The sequence below is a fragment of the Trichoderma harzianum genome, assembly GCF_003025095.1.
Source record: "Trichoderma harzianum CBS 226.95 unplaced genomic scaffold M431scaffold_7, whole genome shotgun sequence".
Lineage (NCBI taxonomy): Eukaryota > Fungi > Ascomycota > Sordariomycetes > Hypocreales > Hypocreaceae > Trichoderma > Trichoderma harzianum.
Genome location: NW_020209255.1, coordinates 248,517 through 266,551, shown reverse-complemented (window position 1 = coordinate 266,551; position 18,035 = coordinate 248,517). Strand labels below are relative to the sequence as shown.

Genomic DNA, 18,035 nt, shown 5'->3' with positions numbered 1-18,035 from the left:
CATTTAGCACTGGCCGTTCTCGTTGCAGAAGTGCCACTCAATGTTGACAGTTCCGAAAGGAGCGTTGTTGGTGAGTTGGTTCCAAGCTCCGTGAGACAGGTCAATGCTGTCAGCAGAAGGGCAGCCAGGGCAGGTATCCTTGACGGTGGCAATGATAGTTCGGCCAGCACCGCCAACACCATCGTTGCTACCAGTGTTCTGGATGAAGACCTTGCGGCCGCAGTACTTGGGAGGCCAGCCGTTGCCCTGCCAGCTGGGAGTAAGGGCAACAATCAGCTCGTTGTCACCGTGCTTCTCGCCACAAGATCCGGCGGCACCATTCTGATCGTAGACGGTACCGGTACCCCAGTGGCTGGAAGTTTGATGTTAGTAAATCTGAAGACTTTCACCAAGCACTCTTGATTATGAGGAGGGAAACATACTCAGTTCGCTTGGCCTCAGGAGCAGACTTAACACGGGAAGGAGGCTCGGGGAGAGCGCTGACGAGGCTGGCGGCGGCAGCCAGAATAACAACGGCGGTCTTGGCGAACATTTTGAAAAGGTTGGTGTTTGGTCTTGGAACTGAAGTTCGAAGGAGTAGAGAAGCTGAGTTGTCAGGAGCTGTGATGAGATGCTGTGCTGGATGATTGAGACAAACAAGACGGAAATGGTCGAGGCTTTATATACTCGTATCCATTGCTCGCGTCGTTCCCTGGAACCCTTTACTAACTCGTCTGTGTATGAGCACAGTCTCCATCATCGTCGGATGTCCTTCGGTTATCGCCAACCCAGGGATCCATCCAGAGTTTCGCGAATAGCTCAAACCGGCGAGCCCGACACACGGTTCCAGCACTATCAGGGTTTCGGTGTAAGACGTGGAATTTTTCCGCTAATGCGTTTCCTCAGGGATTTACACGCGGGAGCTAGGCAGGGCGAGCAGCCGTGCCCCATGTAAGCATAATGGACTACCTTTGGCCCCAAGTAGAAGCTAGGTGGTAAGGCGATGGTGTTTCGGGAAGGTAGAAAAATAACTGGGTAGGACTACGAGTTGTTTTCTGTAAGGCGCAAGTTGCTGCGTAAGTCGATCAGGCAGAAGCAATTAATCTAGACCACGCCCCCTTGACTCAAATATGCTCATATGGTAAAAGTTTGCCTGCATTCATATTGTTTTTGCAGGGGGCACGTGGTCCTATGAACCATCGATCGTGAATCTCATGGATGCTCCTGGGTCGTAGGACGAAGCTTACTGGTGGATTTTCCTCACTGGGAACGGATGGTTTAAAGTTCCTATTCAGGTCTGCCAAGAGAGCGAGGCTGACAGGTAGCATCTGCAATTAAATTAGTCTTCGCGTCGCACCGCAATGAAACGCAAGCACGCATATTAAAATGCTACTGTACGGGTAACTATGCTGTACGTAAATATAAGTCTAAAATGTAGTCGTCTACCCTATTTTGCACTACTGCGTACCTGCAGGAAGAGTAAGCACATGCATTTTCTTGCTTTCTGCTTAAGCTAGAGAATACCCTTGTCAAGAATAAAGCCGCCTATGAACGTAATGGGAGATGACCTGATTGTAGGCGACTGCCTTGTCGGGATAACACCATATTCTACTTGCAGAAACATCAAAGAGGCCTCGTCGGTTCTTCGTGAACTCGATGCTTTCATTCCATTGCCCTGTAAAGCCTTTGCATTCCTTTTTGCCATTCAAGAGGCTTCGTGTTCGCTAATTCTTTCCTCGTGTACGAATGGTTCAATTACGCTTTGCGCCAATACGAAAACTCAAGTGACGATAAATTTCAACCCAATAACCCCCAGGCCTATGTCATTACGAGAGCAAAGGCGCAGCCATAAAGCGGTGGGATATCGTCCTTCCTATCTAGTAGCCCGTGCAGCTAACGAAAAACATGAGATAGTTAATCATCTATTCAAGATATAGTAAGACCAACAAACTGGGTACCCTTTTGTCTTTTGAGCCTCAGCCGCTTACGGGCAAGCCCGAGGATCCGAGACTTCCAATTACGGTTTGGACAGCCTGATCAGACATGGCAGCCAAGAAACTAGATGGCTGTATGCAGTTGATATGCAGTGGGTCAACACCCTCAGCACCCTCGAAACTGAATGCATCGTACGAAGGACGAACGTGGTGCTATGACTCTGGATGGTTCCAAATTCCGAGCTTCCATTTTATGAAAGGGCTTGCCACAAGCATACCATTATCGCAGGGTAACTTCTTGTAGCATGCCAATTTCCCATCATAGTCTCAACTTTCGAGGAGGCCTAATTACGTACGGTGTTTCTGCTGTCAGATATCCAAAAGATCCATGGATCACAGATTCCCCTGAGCTCTCTGGTTGATGAGTATTCCGAGTTAACCATTACCCCAGCTAGTGCAACCAATCCCATGTGGCAGTGCTTCAGGGGTGTCGTACTCTCCATATTACTTGGTCGAATCCCGTATGCTAACAATACGGCAGCATCCGAACCAACTCCCGCAGAGAGTTGCCAGCCAAACGGGAACACGGGCCACACTTTTCGCCTAACTCCGCACACCGGAAGTCTCACGCTATCAATTTGATGCTCTCGTATCTGCTTACATAGAGGCCAATATTAAGATCCATTATCTATCGCCAGCTTCGTGCTCTCTCTCTGCCAGTATGCAAAGAAAGTACTGGGGACCTGTAATTTGGCCATCAAATGTTTCATGCGACGCTTACTATTCTTAGTAACGGAATGAATTTAGGCAATTTTTGCGGGATGCTGACGTTTCGGCAATTCGGGTGTGAAACTTTCCAAGACCGGGGGATAATTCTGTCGATCCGGCAGTGGTCTCGATGATCACGATTCATCGTAGAATTTCTACAAGCGCGGATCATTCTTACGGGGAGACAAGTGAACAAAACACAATTGCCATCTCTGATGTTTAGTGAGGAGTCTAAAGACGCGCGGAATTTAGGGATTGCTTCTGAATGAGTCTTACGTTCTCGTCAAGCCTCAAATGATGCAGCGCTATGTGACCTTGCATGGATGAGGTAATCATGCGAGAACGAGCACGGATACCCTGGAGTGGGCGATTGGAAAGGCGAAATAGAAGAGAAGAAATATCGTAGCTAGTGTGTACTGGACTTATACATCTATAAGAGAAAAGAAGAAACCGCTGTGTCTAGATACTATCGTAATCAACATCTAGACTAACACTTCACGTGTTCTTAAAGCTAAAGGTTAAGCCGGCATTAAACAGCGTAATGTTGATTATTTGGGTAATGAATACAGTGGAAACCGAAACGAGTGTTCGGTGTTCTCAATCTAAGTTTCTCTCCGCATGGACCATTTTGTGGCGCGCTGTGGCTGATACAGTAAAGCAAATGTGTGAGAGTAAAATAATTGCAGGAGCTGCCAGATGCAGTCTACGCGCGGTACATCAAACTCGGTCGAAGAGGTTGAAGACAGAAACTTCCAACATGTTAAACACAAGCAATCAATCCCCAGGTTGGCCGCCATAGTTGCATTACGCCACCTATGCTCAAAACGCGCTATGATAAACCGACCGAAAAACTAGACATATAGCGATGCGAAACGGTATATTTTCTTCAAAAGAAATTCGGCAGGAAGGTATCAGAACGAACCATCGGCTGGGCCTTCGACCCTTTTGACTGGGAGCAGAAAGGTCATTCGTCGTATTGCACAGCAACGACATCCGGACCTCCATGACTACTATTTACACAGGATAGCAAAGTATGAGTCCTATTAGACTTCAGCTGTCGCTTAGCACAGTTAGCACCTAATTTAGTGATATAGATACTGATTTATGAAAGAAGCTGCAGCAAAGAATTTATCACGACTAAGACTGATCCTTATGTCTTCAGAGGCGGGGAAGATTACCGGAAGCTAGGCAGCCATACATTTAACTGAGGCGGTGCAATGAAGGATGTAGTGACGAGGCAAATCCAGCGCCTGCACTCCGAGTGGTCGGAAATGGCGTCGCTCAGCAAGGATAAAGCAACTGTTGCCAACAAGACTTTCCCTCATTTTCTTTTCTTGCGGAGGGTTCCAAATGGGAGGCCTTGGTGACTTTGCTGGGCGCTTTCAAGAAACCCAGCAGAAATTCCCAGATCCGGCAGTCCGCGGAACTCCTACCTTGACAATTCTGAACCTGAGCCTCTAGGTACTGCTAAAAGCAGCGACCAGTTAAGGTCCCCTCAAATTTCCTTTGAGTTGAGTTGCCTGCGCTACTATGTCTGGTTTTGAGATACTGGGTATGGCCTGCGCAGTCATGCAAGTCATCAGCTTCGCCCATGAATTATGCACTTTCTGTAAGGACATTTACGATGGCCGTCCTACCATCGACACTCACCGCGAAGCGACCGCAGCGTCAATGAAGTCAGCGTCTGAAGGCTTGAACATCTACTTTCAATCATTTTCACCACGGGATGACGATCAGAAAGTACTAGTCGACATCTCTGAGAAATGTATGGCAACAGCCAAGGAGCTGCACACGGAAGCCCTGAAGGCAACCGCATATCACAAGCCTGGTAGCATAAAAAAATCGTTTGGTGCATTTTTCAAGTTCGGCCGACATAAAAAGAAGATTGCGGAATTGGCCGACGCGTTGAGCGGCTATAGGATGACCATGGAGACCCATCTCCTGGCTCGTATTTGGTGAGTCAATGGTGCTGTATGCTCAGTTCTTGTCGCTAGTTCGCTAAAGTCCCATGACTTGTATAGCAAGCAGGGTGATGCCATACAGTTACAACAAAGCGAGAATTTCAGAAATCTTTCGGACAGCATGAAATATTTTGTGTCTCAACTCGCTGATGGGAAAACGAACATGAAGAATCTCATCAAATTCGAGGCCCGTCAGACAAGAGATTTCATAACATCAAGCTTGACCAACCATATGCGAGAAGCCATTTTTACGCTGCAGACAGATAATCAGCGCCGCATCTTTCTGGAAAGCTTAAGCTTTTCTGGTATGAATGAGCGGCGATGCGATGTGAAACCGGTACATGAAGCAACATATCGCCAACTTTTTGACACGGCCGAGGCCGTTGGAGACGATTCGGGCAGAGAACTAGCTGCTTTTAGAGAGAATTTCGTTGCATGGCTTCGAAACGAGGGCGATACTTTCTGGATTCAGGGAAAGCCTGGCGCAGGCAAAAGTACATTGGTCAAATTCCTCGCTGAACACCACAACACAATACTGGAACTAAACCGCTGGAGCCCAGAAATTCTCATCATTTCGCATTTCTTCTGGAAGATAGGGTCCTTGCTTCAGAATAATGTCAAGGGTCTTTTATGTTCCTTGAACCACCAACTACTCTCTAAAAGTTCCCTTCTCCTTGACGAGCTGCTGTCAGAGCTTCCCTTCATTGCAGCGAAACATTCCACCACAGACTGGGACGTCAGGGAACTGAAAGATATTTTATCACGCACACTAACTCGTTATCAATCGTCTGTTTGCATCTTTATTGATGGACTTGACGAAGTGGCGGGTAAGGATGAGGTAGAGGAGCTTCTATTGACAGTGGAGCTGTTGAGAAACCTTCCCAATGTCAAGCTCTGTGTCTCAAGCCGTGGAGAACCTATTTTCTGCCGTTATTTCTCAAACGCGCCTAGTATCAAGCTCCATGAGCTGACGCACGGAAAGATGCTTAAATACGCAACAGACATACTCGGCAAGTGCCCTACGACAAGGGCATATAGTCCTCTATTCTTACGACAAATCTCATCAGTGGTAGTTAAAAAGGCTGAAGGAGTCTTTCTTTGGCTCCATTTAGTGCTCCGAACCTTAAAAATCGGCCTTCAGAACGGCGATGAAGAAAGTGAACTCCTTGCTCGCCTCGAACAAATGCCCTCCGAGCTTGAGAAGCTGTACGCTGATATGTGGGCAAGACTCAACGAAGACGAGGAGACGTATCAAAGGTCCGCCGCAAAGTACTTCAAACTAGCTATAGCCTCCCAAACTCTGCAGGATGCATATTACGTGGAGCATGAAGCTTGTACCCCCGGTCACGGTGGCGTTTGGCCCTGGAAAACGAGCATTTTCCAAGTTATGCTCAATAAGGAAGCCCGAGTGCGTGAAGCATTGCTGGAGAAGGAAAGTCAGCTGCCAGGACTGAAATTTATGGGAGATTTCCCCCATAGCTGCAATGACATAGTCATCCGGAGTGCGGGTCTTCTTGAAGTTTATTCTCAACAGACATGCAGACCAGAAGAGCTGTATAGCCCTGATGACGGGCCATGGAAAGCCATGTGCAGCCATGTTCGGTTTATCCATCGAACAGCCCTTGATTTTCTACTCAACACGGCGGAAGGCAGCAATATTCTCGCTCATGAACCATCTAACGAGCACGACATGGCACTGAATTTTGCGAGCAGCATATTATGCGAAATGAGATACAGAAATCTCTCGGACTCGCAAGACTATGATCAGCGTCACTGTGTATATGGCAGTCGGATGCATCGTTGCCGCTGGTTACTGGGCCGCGTATTAAGTCGAAGCAGTTGTGGACAGACACGAAAGCAGGCTGAAGATCTCCTCGAGACTTTCGAAAGCCTCTTTGAGGCAAGACTTTTGCCTTGGGATCAACGTCCAGCACGGTATCCCCTGCCCTCTTTTGGCACCATCTTCATCCGTGATCCTGCATTCGAATGGTTTATTACCCGGCGGTGCGAAGACAAAGGCCCATCATATGCAACCAGCATTCTTCGAGACATTTGGGAGAGGATGGAGACTCACTACCATGTACCGCAACCGCATGATCCGCACCACGTCGTCCAATGGCTCGTGTCTCTTGGCGCGGATTTGAATTGTGCTCATGTGTGTCTTTATGATATATCGCAATTCACTGCCAGTTCTCCGTTTGTCGCTATGGACACAGCGTTTAGCCGATTCCTGAAGCATGTCGTCAACAACAGCACGCGAAGTCATGTGGATGGATTAAGGTTGACATCGGGGACATTGGCGGCTTTTTTGGGGGCTGCGCCTGACTTGAACTATCGCACATCTTTTGTGATCGGCACCTCGACATTAGAGAACAACCCACTTGCTTTTTTCAGCCTTCGATCATATTTAAACGGGAGAACTAGCAGCCCTGTCTCCCCAAATACGCCACTGCCGCCGAGCTTTGTTGACGATGATGATTACTCAGTGGCTATCTTCCTTGAGGTGAACCTCAAATTCCTTGTTGACGAGTACATTGGCTCGACGACTTCTCAGAGTGGAGCCTCAAGCCGCTATTTATCTACAGCAAAAGCACTTTCTGAGGCAGTAAATGTTGATTCGTATGCCCAAGTTCGCTTCTTAAGCGCCTTTCGGGGTTCTTTTATCCTCGAGAATCAATTGTATCGCGTCATCAAACCGGATATTTATGAAAATACTCTCAAGACTCTTAAAATCACCCGCCCTGTTGATTTTGATGACCAGAAGGGTATGACTGATTCGCATGATTCGCAGCCATGGGCGTGCAAAGTGGATCTCAAGAGAGCAGTATACAAGTATGTTATGGACTCAGAGGCGTGTGAAAGAGTTGCCCCATCCATTCTGTTGACTACTCTTGCAGATGAGAAATTGGGGGTTTGTCGGGTATAATGATGATATACTTTAGACTTGGTGGATGATATTCATGTAGACTGCAATATACAGATTCTTATAATAACTCAACTCAGTGTGATTCACCAGTTTAAGACCAATACTTGAGCAAGATTCTAGACGTAAACCAAGCTACTGATTCCAGATAAAGGAGGATTCAGAGTGTGGAATAGTCCGTGAACGCATATATATATTTGTACCACCTGAAGGAGATATAAGAGATGCAGATACACCTTGTTAGGAGCTTTTCAATTGATGTTACTGTGCAAGTCAAAGCAGTCCCAAAAAGGGCTGCTGGATACAGCCACTGAGGCTCCCTTCTACCCACCGTGGAGGTACTTGGACACTAAAAGCCACTTGTGTACAGATTTGGACCCTTCTATTAAATCTATCTATCCACTTTTTGCGATAGGGGATTTGTCTTCGAGTGTAAGCATTGATAATTATTTTGTTACTTCAAGGCATGAGCACATGTCATCAATTTACCACCGTCTAGGCTGCAACAAAATTACATGTAACCTGTTCGTGCCACCACGATTTTATCACTAAGAGGTATTAACAACTCTGCGGCCTGCCGCGTTGCATAAAATAATTAATGGTATGATTAGCGACTACTTTTGAATGAGTCTCACTTTCTCGTCATAGCTCAAAATGATGCGGAGCTATGTGACCTTGCACGCATGAGGCAAAATGGGAGCACAGATACCCTAGAGCGGGCGATTGGAAAAGAAATAGAAGAGAAGCAAAAATCGTAGGCAATGTGCACTGTACTTGTATATATCTACAGGAAGAAAGAAGAAACCGCTGTGTGTAGATATTATCATAATCAACATCGAACACTTCAGGTTGTTCTTAATGCTAAGGTTAAGCCGACAGTAGACTGACATCTGGATTGTTTGAGTAATGAATAAGAAGTTTTAGGCTGCATGACTTTCAATGACTTTGATGTCCACGCTAGCAACTTGAAGTACCCAAGTAGCTTGTACGCTAGTGCTAAAAAGGCTAGGTTCTGTAGCTATCGGCCCAATGGAGGAGGAGTTGTTTCGTTATCTGCACGTGAAATGTCAATCTTTAGGTACCTTCTACACTACAGACTTAATTCAACAAATGGGTGATATGAAAAGAATAACCATCATTGGTGCACAATGAATAACTTAAACAGAATTAATGAGAATTGGGAATTGACAACTAGAAACCATTATTGCTGCTATGATCAAAGTACATGTACATAATTGACGCTCAGTGACTGCATCTTCGTCCCCCTCAGCCAAACGTTTCTTCCGACACCGGCCTCCCAAAAGTCTGCCGACGGAAGCCGGTCACGGGACCGGAGTTTTCTCCACAGATCGTTGCCAGATGCTTTTGAATGAGGCATCAGTCATTGAGCTTGCACCGACATCAAGCGGCTTCGATTTCGCATAAGTTTCTGGCCATTTCAGCATCTCGCGGTCCGGTAGTCACCAGTAACTCAAATAATTCTCTCCAGCAGATTTTCACTCTCAAGCACAACCATGGCAGCTTCATTGAAGAACAGCAAGTTGGCCTTCATTGGCGGGGGCAACATGGCCTCTGCCATCATTGGAGGGCTGGCCAACCAGGGCATCGACAAGCAAAACATCATTGTCTCCGAGCCTTGGGATGTCAACAGAGAGAAGATTGCAGCTACCGGTGTGCGGACAACTACCTCCAACGTCGAGGCTGGCCAGGATGCGGATCTCATCATCATTGCCGTGAAGCCTCAGGTCACTAAGACGGTATGCCAGGAGCTGGGCGCATCTTGGGCTCATCGTGCTACCCTGCCGATTGTTGTAAGCATTGCTGCTGGAATCACTCTTGACAGCTTGCGAGAATGGACCAAGACGAGCGAGGGCAAGACGGCGCCAATTGTTCGTGTTATGCCAAACACACCTGCGCTTGTTGGAGAAGGCGCATCGGGACTCTATGCAAGCGAGGACGTCAAGGAGAATGAGAAACAGCTTGTTGATGCTCTTCTGGGAAGTGTCAGCAAGGCTACCGAGTGGGTGGACAAGGAAGAGTTGCTCGATGTCGTGACCGGATTGTCTGGTAAGTTGTTCTATAAACATCCATGTATACGCTTCTACAAGGAGTTTAGCCTGACATGTACGCTAGGATCTGGCCCTGCATACTTCTTCGCCATGGTTGAACACCTTATTGCTAGCGCTACTGCTTTGGGTCTTCCGAAAGAGCAGGCCACTAGGCTGGCCAAGCAGACGTGTCTGGGAGCTGGTCAGATGCTTGTCACATCCTCAGACGAGCCAGCTCAGCTACGCAAGAACGTCACGAGCCCCAATGGAACAACTTACGCTGCTCTACAGACATTTGAAGCATTGAAGTTCGACGAAATTGTTGACAAAGCTGTCAAAGCCGCCACTTCCAGAGCTGCAGAATTGGGTAAATCATAGAAGGAGAATTGTGAGGAAATAAAAGTATTTTGCCAATTTTTTTTCTTTCAAGACTTTGAGCCAGAAGAAAAAGGACAAGTGGAGGTAAAGAAGACTCATTAATACCATGTTGCTAAAGAGGAAATAAAATAATAAAATGGGGTCCCTTTTCCGTGCTATCGTCATCACTTGAGTTCTCTGTGGGATCCCTTTTCGGCCTTGTCCTCTTCACTTGAGTTTTGCGTGGAAACAGGACGGCCAACAACACCGTCGAATTCCGCCACGATCAAGTCTTGCTGTACTTGTGTGTCAGAACTAACAGGTCAATTGAAAGGAGGGGACAGGGCGTATGACTTACAGGACCCAAAAAGTTCTTCCCGAAGAAGATCCAATAGACACCAACAACCATGGCAAAGATGCCGATGACAACGCATACATAGTCTATGCAAACTCATTAGTGACTTGAAGCTGTATGTTAAAAACAGACTAGTACTCACTCATGTTGTTTCCAGTAACAGGAAGAAACGTAGGGAAGCAGAAGAACTGGGAATACTGTCAGCTATGTCACTTAGGCTTGCTCAAATAGATATACTTACCACTGAAGTAACAACAACATATAGCGCAGCAATGATATTGACAATCAGACCAAATACCCTTCCCATTTTAAAGGGAGTCTTTGCAGACTGGTAGTTGGCAAGCACCTTCCGTCCACGGACGAGAAGGACCAAGATTGGGACCGAATAAGACATGTTCAAGAAGATGGTGCAAGACGCCACGTATGCGCTGAAAGCAACAACCGGTCCCAGGTACAGGAGGCCGAAGAGAATATTGAAGACAAAGCAGAACATGATGGTCCGCACTGGCACGTTTAAGCCCGACTGGATGTGAGCAAAGTAATTGTGAAACACGATGCCGCGATCGCGAGCCATGGCGTAAAGCAATCTGCTGACACTGGTAATACTAGCATTCGTGCCGTTGATGAAGCACACGCTGAGCATTAGACTGAGAATGGTGGCAGCAGCCCGGCTCTTTGTTGCTTGGAGAATGAGCTCGACGATGGGCATACCGGTTGGAGTAGACAGGATGGTATCGGGATCAACAAGGCAGAAGAGCATAACAAGGATAAAGGCGAAGCCACTAAAGTAGACTTGTTAGCACAACTCCAATAGAAAATACATTGAATGATGTGACATCGGACTTACGTGACACCTCCAATGACAATAGAGTACAACATGGCTCGAGGGGCATCCCTGGAGGGATTCGGCATCTCTTCTGTCATATGCAACACAACGTCGAATGCAATGAGGGAGAGAGCAGACTGAAGTAGACCCAATATCCAGGCCATGCCATCAGACCAGCCAGTCTCGTTGTTGAAGTTTGTAAAGACAAACTCTGCGCTAGTCTTGTCTGACATGGAGAGTAGAACAATGCTGATGATGACGACGCCAAAGATAGACCAATATACTGTATCCAAAGTTAGCTTCATGTCAAAACTGCCTCTTTGAACTCTTGTCTTGGACTGGCTCACAGGCAGCATCGTTCCATTTGCCCAATATCCTGTTACCCCAAATGTTTGCGACTGTTGTAAAGACGAGGACTGCTACGAAGATTCCATATGTTCTGGCTGGAGTGATTTGATATGATCCGTTCGAAGCAACTACTGCTGCGGCAGAAATAAATTGGGCTAAGTCATCTGGTGTCAGCAACGCCCAAAGAAGTCCGTATAAGTCACAAGCAGCAATGTTTGATACTTACAGCCAAAGTAGTCCTGAACAGTTACTACGACGAGCCAGCCGACAATGTTGGCCCATCCAACTACAAAGCTCTATAGCACAGTTACTTGTTAGTGTACAAGATATAAAGTGAATCAGAGAAGCACTGAGCCGAGGTTCTCACCATTGGCTTTCTCCATCTTTCTGTGCAAAGAGCGTACACAAAGTGGTACTGTCCTCCAGCTGTCGGCCAGATAGAGCTGAGCTCTCCAAGACTTGCGGCCACGCAGAAACAGCATAGGACGCAGAAGATGAAACCGTACAGCAGTGCAACAGAACTACCAGACGGTAGGACAAGACCTATTGAGCCGGCCAGCGCAATCCAGGTGCTATGTTGCGAGTTAGTAAGTCTGAACTCTTGACTCAATGTATATAGGGGGACGATGATGAATCGTACTTGAGAATGGCAAAGGCCATGGCCATTGTTGAAAGAGTTGACAGACGGGGCTGAAGAGCCCCGTCCCCTGATGGGGTGGCATTTGACCCAAGCAGTGCCATTGTTGCAGAGACTTGCCAAAGGTGTTGATGAAAAGAAAAAGGGATACGGATACACGATGGATGTACAAAAAATCGAGGCGGTGATGGGCCTGATTTGTATTCACCGACTGCTTTCAGCTATCGGTTAGGAAAGCGGAACGTCAGGAAATCTCCCAAGTGACATGATCTCCGCGCCTTGTGCGCTCCGATTGTGCCAGAGGCGTCGACAAACTACCACGCTTTGGTTAGCCCGGATATGCTGCATCGTTATCCTTTGATAATGATAACGAACTGTTGAGGCATTGTTCAAGTGACAATTGGTGGCGATGGCTTCGCATGTGTCTAGAACAAATGATACGGGTATTGGAGATATACCCAAATAGGCAATTTCCCGAGAGACTTACCGGTGAGTTCCCCAGACCCAAACTCGCTATCCACTAAAAACGCGGGGTACGAGGATGCCTATCTAGATAATAGCCTTGGTTCAGGGCACTGGTTTCTCAGAATCCTTCCTAAATCAGCAAAAATGAAGTCGTGGCCATGGGCATTGTGGCTCTATCTCAGCGGTCCGGGAAAGCCTCAAACCCTCAGTGGGTATGGGGATTGATAGCAAGGGGGAAGATCCGTACCGAATTCTCAGCCCAAGATATCCGTATATCACGGGTGGAGTTAACGCGTGGAGCGCGGACCGCAACGTTCTTCGTCGTTCCCGCTTCTCGGTAACACGGTGACACAGGGATGGGATTCTTGTGCTCTGATGGTTGCGGCGAGCGCCACAGATTGGCCTAGAATTCGGGGGAAGATTCCCACTGACTGCTGGACACGAATATACTTCTATTAGATGAAGAATAGGAAAGCGATGACGAAAAACGAAAACTCGCATGCGCGTGCGGGCTGAGGGCCACGTTCTCTTTTATAGATGCAGCAATATTCACACATGAGCAGGCCCCCCTGGACGCATGCTTCAGGGGTTGGCTGTGATAAGAGCCGTTCTTAGCTGCTGTCGACCAACGGCATGTTGCACTGGGCCTCTATTGGGAGCTAATTCCGTATATCGGCAACTAGGCATACTGCTAAGAGCGTTGCTATCTTCTGACACTTGAGTTCGTGATGCTAAACTGATGTTGTTTTGCAAAAGTGAATCTATATCTGGGGAAGTGGGCCAGTGGATTGCTCCGCAAACAGCTGTTGTGGATTAAAACATCTCGATGATAGCTTTTAATTGCCTCTATCGTAATTGGTTTCACCTTGACTTAAAGTGCTTGTGGCGCCGGGTGGATCGATGCGTATAATCTCTCCCGCTTTTATACTGATACGGCAGCCTCGGCCGCCCGCATTCTATATCGGGCAATTCTGTGAGAAGCTGTAAGACGATACGCGACACGACAACTTCGACCCTTTCGCCACCTATCGATTAAAAGGGCGTCAGTTCTCAGAATATTTCCGCTTGGAGCCAAACCCACTGCTGATTGTATGATTTCCATGACCTGATATTGTATTTGTATAGAGACCGCCCATCGCGACCCATTCCCCTTGTCCCACAGGTAAATAATATTAATAGTTGAAGCGCGCCCTTTCGCTCTATAGAATGGCACATTCACAGCCTCCTATACACGTCCATCGTTCTTTATAGACTCTATTCTAGCGACCACTGCATCCAATGACATCAAAGGACGGCTACTCATGGACGAAGACCCAAGGTCTTCGAGCCGGTGTCCCTTCAATTGGTGTGATTGAACCGCCTTCTAATGTTAAGAGCGCCGACACAGTCTATGATGTTATTGTCGTGGGTGCAGGCTATTGTGGTCTCACGGCTGCTCGAGATGCGAGTTTGGCAGGTAAAGAGCCCAAATGCAACTCTCAATTGGATGAACTGTGAAGATGGCTGACTTTGGCTTCCTTTTCTTCTCCACTAGGCTTGAAAGTGCTGCTTCTAGAAGCACGCGACAGAATTGGCGGTCGGTCATGGTCTTCCAACATCGAGGGATACCCATACGAGATGGGTGGAACATGGGTATTTTGGGGACAGGCCAACGTATGGCGCGAGATTGCAAGATACGGCATGCAGGACGAGTTGGAGATATCTTATGACTTTTCCAGAGGCATCAATAAGTATTTGCTATCAAGCCCGCAGGGTACACAGACCTTCACCCACGAAGAAGAGGTAATACAAAGCCCGACTCCAACACCAATTGACTGGCTCAACTCCATTTGAGTATCCCGAGTGAAGCTGACCTTGCATAGGATGCGCTGATGCAATCCTCACTCGCCAAACTCGTCAACGTCGACGGATGCCTGGGCAAAACCGTCGTTCCTTTCCCCCACAGTGGTGTCCTCACCCCAGAGGCCCGCAAGTACGACCACATGTCCGTCGCCGACCGCCTTGCCGAAATCAAGAACGACCTTACACCCAACGAACGACTTTGCGCCGAGTCATTCGTCCTTCTCTGCAGCGGAGGCACTCTCGAGACAACAAGCTTCTATGAGTTCCTCCACTGGTGGGCACTGAGTGGCTACTCCTACGAGGGCTGCATTGACTATCTTGTCAAGTATAAGTTCCGTGGCGGCCAGTCGTCGTTTGCCATCAACTTCTTCAAGGAGGCTCTGGCGTCAGGAAACTTGACATACGCCTTCAACAGCCCGGTTGCTACCATCCAGCACGGCGGCAATGGTGTTCAGATTACAACGCGCGCTGGCCAGACGTACAAGAGCACGAAGATGATTTGCGCCATTCCGTTGAATGTTTTGAACGATGTGACATTCGATCCACCTTTGGCTCCGGGACGGAAAGCAGCTGCTGCTACCGGCCATGTCAACCAATGTGTCAAGGTCCACGCTGAAATCAGTGACCGAGATCTTCGTTCGTTCACGGGCATCAGCTATCCGCACAACGGACTTATCTACGGCTTCGGAGACGGAGAGACCCCGGCGGGCAACACGCATGTGGTGGCATTTGGCGGGCAGCACAACCACTTCCACCCGGAAGAGAACCTCGAACATACAAAGGCAGCGTTCCAGGGTTTTGCGCCCATGAACATCGAGAGACTGGTAAGAAGAACTCGCCCAATACGTTGAACGCATGAAGTATCGACTGACGTGATCAAACCAGGTCTTCCACAACTGGTCCAAGGATGAATTCGCCAAGGGAGCTTGGTAAGCACCACACCTTTGTCGTTTCTCCTTCTCTTTCAGCGAGCGTATTTTCTGACTTTGGGTTTTTGTTATAGGTTTTTCCCTGCGCCAGGTTTGCTATCCACGCATTTGAAGGATATGAGAGCAAGAGAGAGCAACATCGTATTTGCTTGCTCTGACTGGGCCTTGGGATGGCGTAGCTTCATCGACGGCGCCATCGAAGAGGGAACCCGCGCTGCTATTACTGTGCGAGCCGATTTCGCCGGCCGAGCCAAGCTGTGAGAAGCTGGTCTTAAGGGATATCTCAAAGACACAAAAGAAAAAAAGAAAGAAAGAGAAAAAAAAGAGATGAAACTGTATGATAGACAAGCGAAGAATAAATTCATTCACAGCGTCATCAGCTTTTACATGATTAGGATTGGGCGTTGACGTGTGACGACTTCGGTCCATCTTTGAGAATCTGAGTTTGCCCATATGTGTTCGAGGCTTTGGACTGCGATGGGAATAGTGCCAAACTCCGTGCAGCTGTAGAGACTTTGCAGTCGTTGAGAAAAGAAGGCTCGGTGCTCTGGTAAGGTACTTTCCGCGGCAGCGACAAAATACGTCCAGACTAGAGCGTGACAACCATCGACGCTTGGTTCAAGATCGAGAACTGTCTCTCGAAGCCGCTCTACAGATCGAATGGACTCTTCTTTTGATATGAGATGCAGAGCACGATTACGATATAGATCGCAGGCTTGCCGGATAGCCTCTTTCATTACAGCGACATTCGCATACTGCTGTGGATCTTTGCTGAGCGATGGATACGAAGACATGAAGTCTAAGTAGTAGTCGGGCTGTTTCGACAAGGTTTGCAGTCCTTTGGTTTCACTAGATAACGGAAAGCCGAACAATTCGAACCTATACGGATTGATATGTCAGTAACTTACTTACTTGCGTTCGATAGATGGAAGCAACCTACATCCGTGTTTGTTCCCTGATGAACCCCCTTGTAGTTACCGACAAAGACTGCACGGCATCGGATGATTGTGCCAAGTTTGAGAGAATCTCTAGCAGATGTATATAATTGTTGGCACCTGTGATTGTTTCCCCCACTAGCAACACAAGGATGGTCGCCCAGGTTGATAGACTAAACAGCCTTCTTGGTTCTAATTGGAGCGAATCGCGAAAGAGCTTCGATAAAATCGCATGCTGGCCTACCTCGGCCGCCATTCGCATATGCGGTGCCCTTTGTGATAGATGAAAGGCAGCGATAACGGAGATGGCCTGTCCGACTAGTTCATCTTCACAAGCGAGAGGAAGCAGGATGTCGCGATAACCGTTGCCCTTGAAATCAAACACCACCATTTTCGGCGCGATGAATTCCGAGACTGTCACCCGAAAGATTCCGCGTTAACTGCTGTTATTGGCATCACCCAGAGGTTAGAAGGGGGCATCTTACAATGGTTGAAGAACAATCTGGCCTGGGGAGAGACGGCTTGAATGGGGCGTTGCGGGTGAGCAAGTTGCATGTCTCTCGGTCCAAGCTCTTCCACGTCGTCATCTAAACTTCCATCTGGAGAATCCGTATCAGATGGAGGTTTATCTGGGGGAACAGGCCCAACTATTGGCTGCGCATTTGACACTTTTGGTGGAGAGGTGGAACCGCGGTGAGAAGACAGTTTCGTAGCATCTGGAGAGGATCCTGACTGCTTGCTGGTTACAGTGACCCATCGGTAACGATTTGGTGCTCGGGGAGCAGCTTTGGCAGCATTACCGGCAGCACGATTTGCAGCCTGTGAGATGCGCGGCGAGTTGCCATTCTTCATGTGGGAGCTGAACCGACACTCGATGCCTTGGCCAGAGCATTTTATCCCCTTTTTGCAGCACTTGAAGCATTCGGGCTCTGTCTTATCGCAGCGCACTCGGCGCGTGCGGCACTCGAGACAACCTGGTCTAGAGTCAAAAATTACGCGCTAGGCACAGGGGAAGAAAAGACTAGAAAGAGATTGATGGGCGTACCATTGTTCCTCTTTGCCAGCGACATGGCGACGTGACGACGTAGCTGGAGACTGGCTGTGTTTTTTTGCCACTGAAGCTCTCTAGAAACGGAAACGATGGAAATATCAGAGTTGAAAGGCGGCGTACGTAGCTTTTGCGATAAGAGCTGAGGGGGCTGTTTTGGCGCAACTTAATTTTCAGTTGACGGGGCCAGGGCTCTAGACAAGGGGCGAAGTTCGGCCACTGATAGGGAGGCCAAGAAACCAACGGAGCGAGAAAGCACGGAATACGGCGTGGAAGATGGAGGAATGCGGAGACTCAGCTCTGTGGGGGAGCCGTGATGTCCGATAGTGCTAGTCCCAAAGGACGCAAGATGATGGTTAAGACTCGGCTCTTCTGGCCGCGGCTATATCAACAGGTTTGCTGGTAGATCGGCATTAAAGAGAAGAATTACTGATGCTTAGATATGGTGCTCTTTCGACGGGCTGTAGAAGCTGTATTCGTAAGCGTGAGTTCTTCAGACTCTGCAGGCCATGCATTAGACGCTACTGTCGTCAGATATCGAATTTAGCCAGCTCATGCATACACCATAACCAACAGCAGGTTGCACCCAGTCGGGGTGAGTCTCGGAAGCCAGTGAAGATTGTCGGAATGCGGATATACGGATCAATGAAGAAAGCTAGTCGCTGGACTGAATCAAATGC

General features: G+C 48.1%; 6 protein-coding genes across 6 annotated transcripts; 3 read left to right on the top strand and 3 right to left on the bottom strand.

The window, feature by feature from the left end:
* Positions 1-3: 3 nt before the first annotated feature.
* On the bottom strand, positions 4-532 carry M431DRAFT_87202 (hypothetical protein; the record flags this gene model as incomplete). The annotated part of the gene is made up of 2 exons (XM_024923773.1): positions 4-352; positions 423-532. The coding sequence occupies 2 exons, from the start codon at positions 530-532 to the stop codon at positions 4-6; spliced, it is 459 nt and encodes a 152-aa protein (XP_024773281.1).
* A 3,260-nt stretch (positions 533-3,792) lies between these two features.
* On the top strand, positions 3,793-7,613 carry M431DRAFT_144153 (hypothetical protein). Its single transcript, XM_024912670.1, has 2 exons — positions 3,793-4,636; positions 4,703-7,613. Exons 1-2 carry the CDS (start codon positions 4,212-4,214, stop codon positions 7,566-7,568), a joined length of 3,291 nt encoding a protein of 1,096 aa, XP_024773280.1. The 5' UTR covers positions 3,793-4,211; the 3' UTR covers positions 7,569-7,613.
* A 1,341-nt stretch (positions 7,614-8,954) lies between these two features.
* M431DRAFT_116859 (hypothetical protein) lies at positions 8,955-10,218 on the top strand. Its single transcript, XM_024911980.1, has 2 exons — positions 8,955-9,632; positions 9,699-10,218. Exons 1-2 carry the CDS (start codon positions 9,080-9,082, stop codon positions 9,989-9,991), a joined length of 846 nt encoding a protein of 281 aa, XP_024773279.1. The 5' UTR covers positions 8,955-9,079; the 3' UTR covers positions 9,992-10,218.
* On the bottom strand, positions 10,156-12,240 carry M431DRAFT_87390 (hypothetical protein; the record flags this gene model as incomplete). The annotated part of the gene is made up of 9 exons (XM_024923794.1): positions 10,156-10,266; positions 10,329-10,411; positions 10,468-10,513; positions 10,567-11,107; positions 11,173-11,434; positions 11,499-11,654; positions 11,726-11,738; positions 11,867-12,071; positions 12,140-12,240. 9 exons carry the CDS (start codon positions 12,238-12,240, stop codon positions 10,156-10,158), a joined length of 1,518 nt encoding a protein of 505 aa, XP_024773278.1.
* Positions 12,241-13,879: 1,639 nt separating this feature from the next.
* Positions 13,880-15,633, top strand: M431DRAFT_86918 (hypothetical protein; the record flags this gene model as incomplete). Its single annotated transcript, XM_024923736.1, has 5 exons — positions 13,880-14,057; positions 14,136-14,383; positions 14,464-15,267; positions 15,329-15,372; positions 15,447-15,633. The coding sequence occupies 5 exons, from the start codon at positions 13,880-13,882 to the stop codon at positions 15,631-15,633; spliced, it is 1,461 nt and encodes a 486-aa protein (XP_024773277.1).
* On the bottom strand, positions 15,525-17,524 carry M431DRAFT_441346 (hypothetical protein). Its single transcript, XM_024915204.1, has 4 exons — positions 17,353-17,524; positions 16,793-17,281; positions 16,313-16,721; positions 15,525-16,251 (listed from the first exon to the last, which is right to left on the bottom strand). The coding sequence occupies exons 1-4, from the start codon at positions 17,375-17,377 to the stop codon at positions 15,756-15,758; spliced, it is 1,419 nt and encodes a 472-aa protein (XP_024773276.1). The 5' UTR covers positions 17,378-17,524; the 3' UTR covers positions 15,525-15,755.
* Between the last annotated feature and the right edge of the window lie 511 nt (positions 17,525-18,035).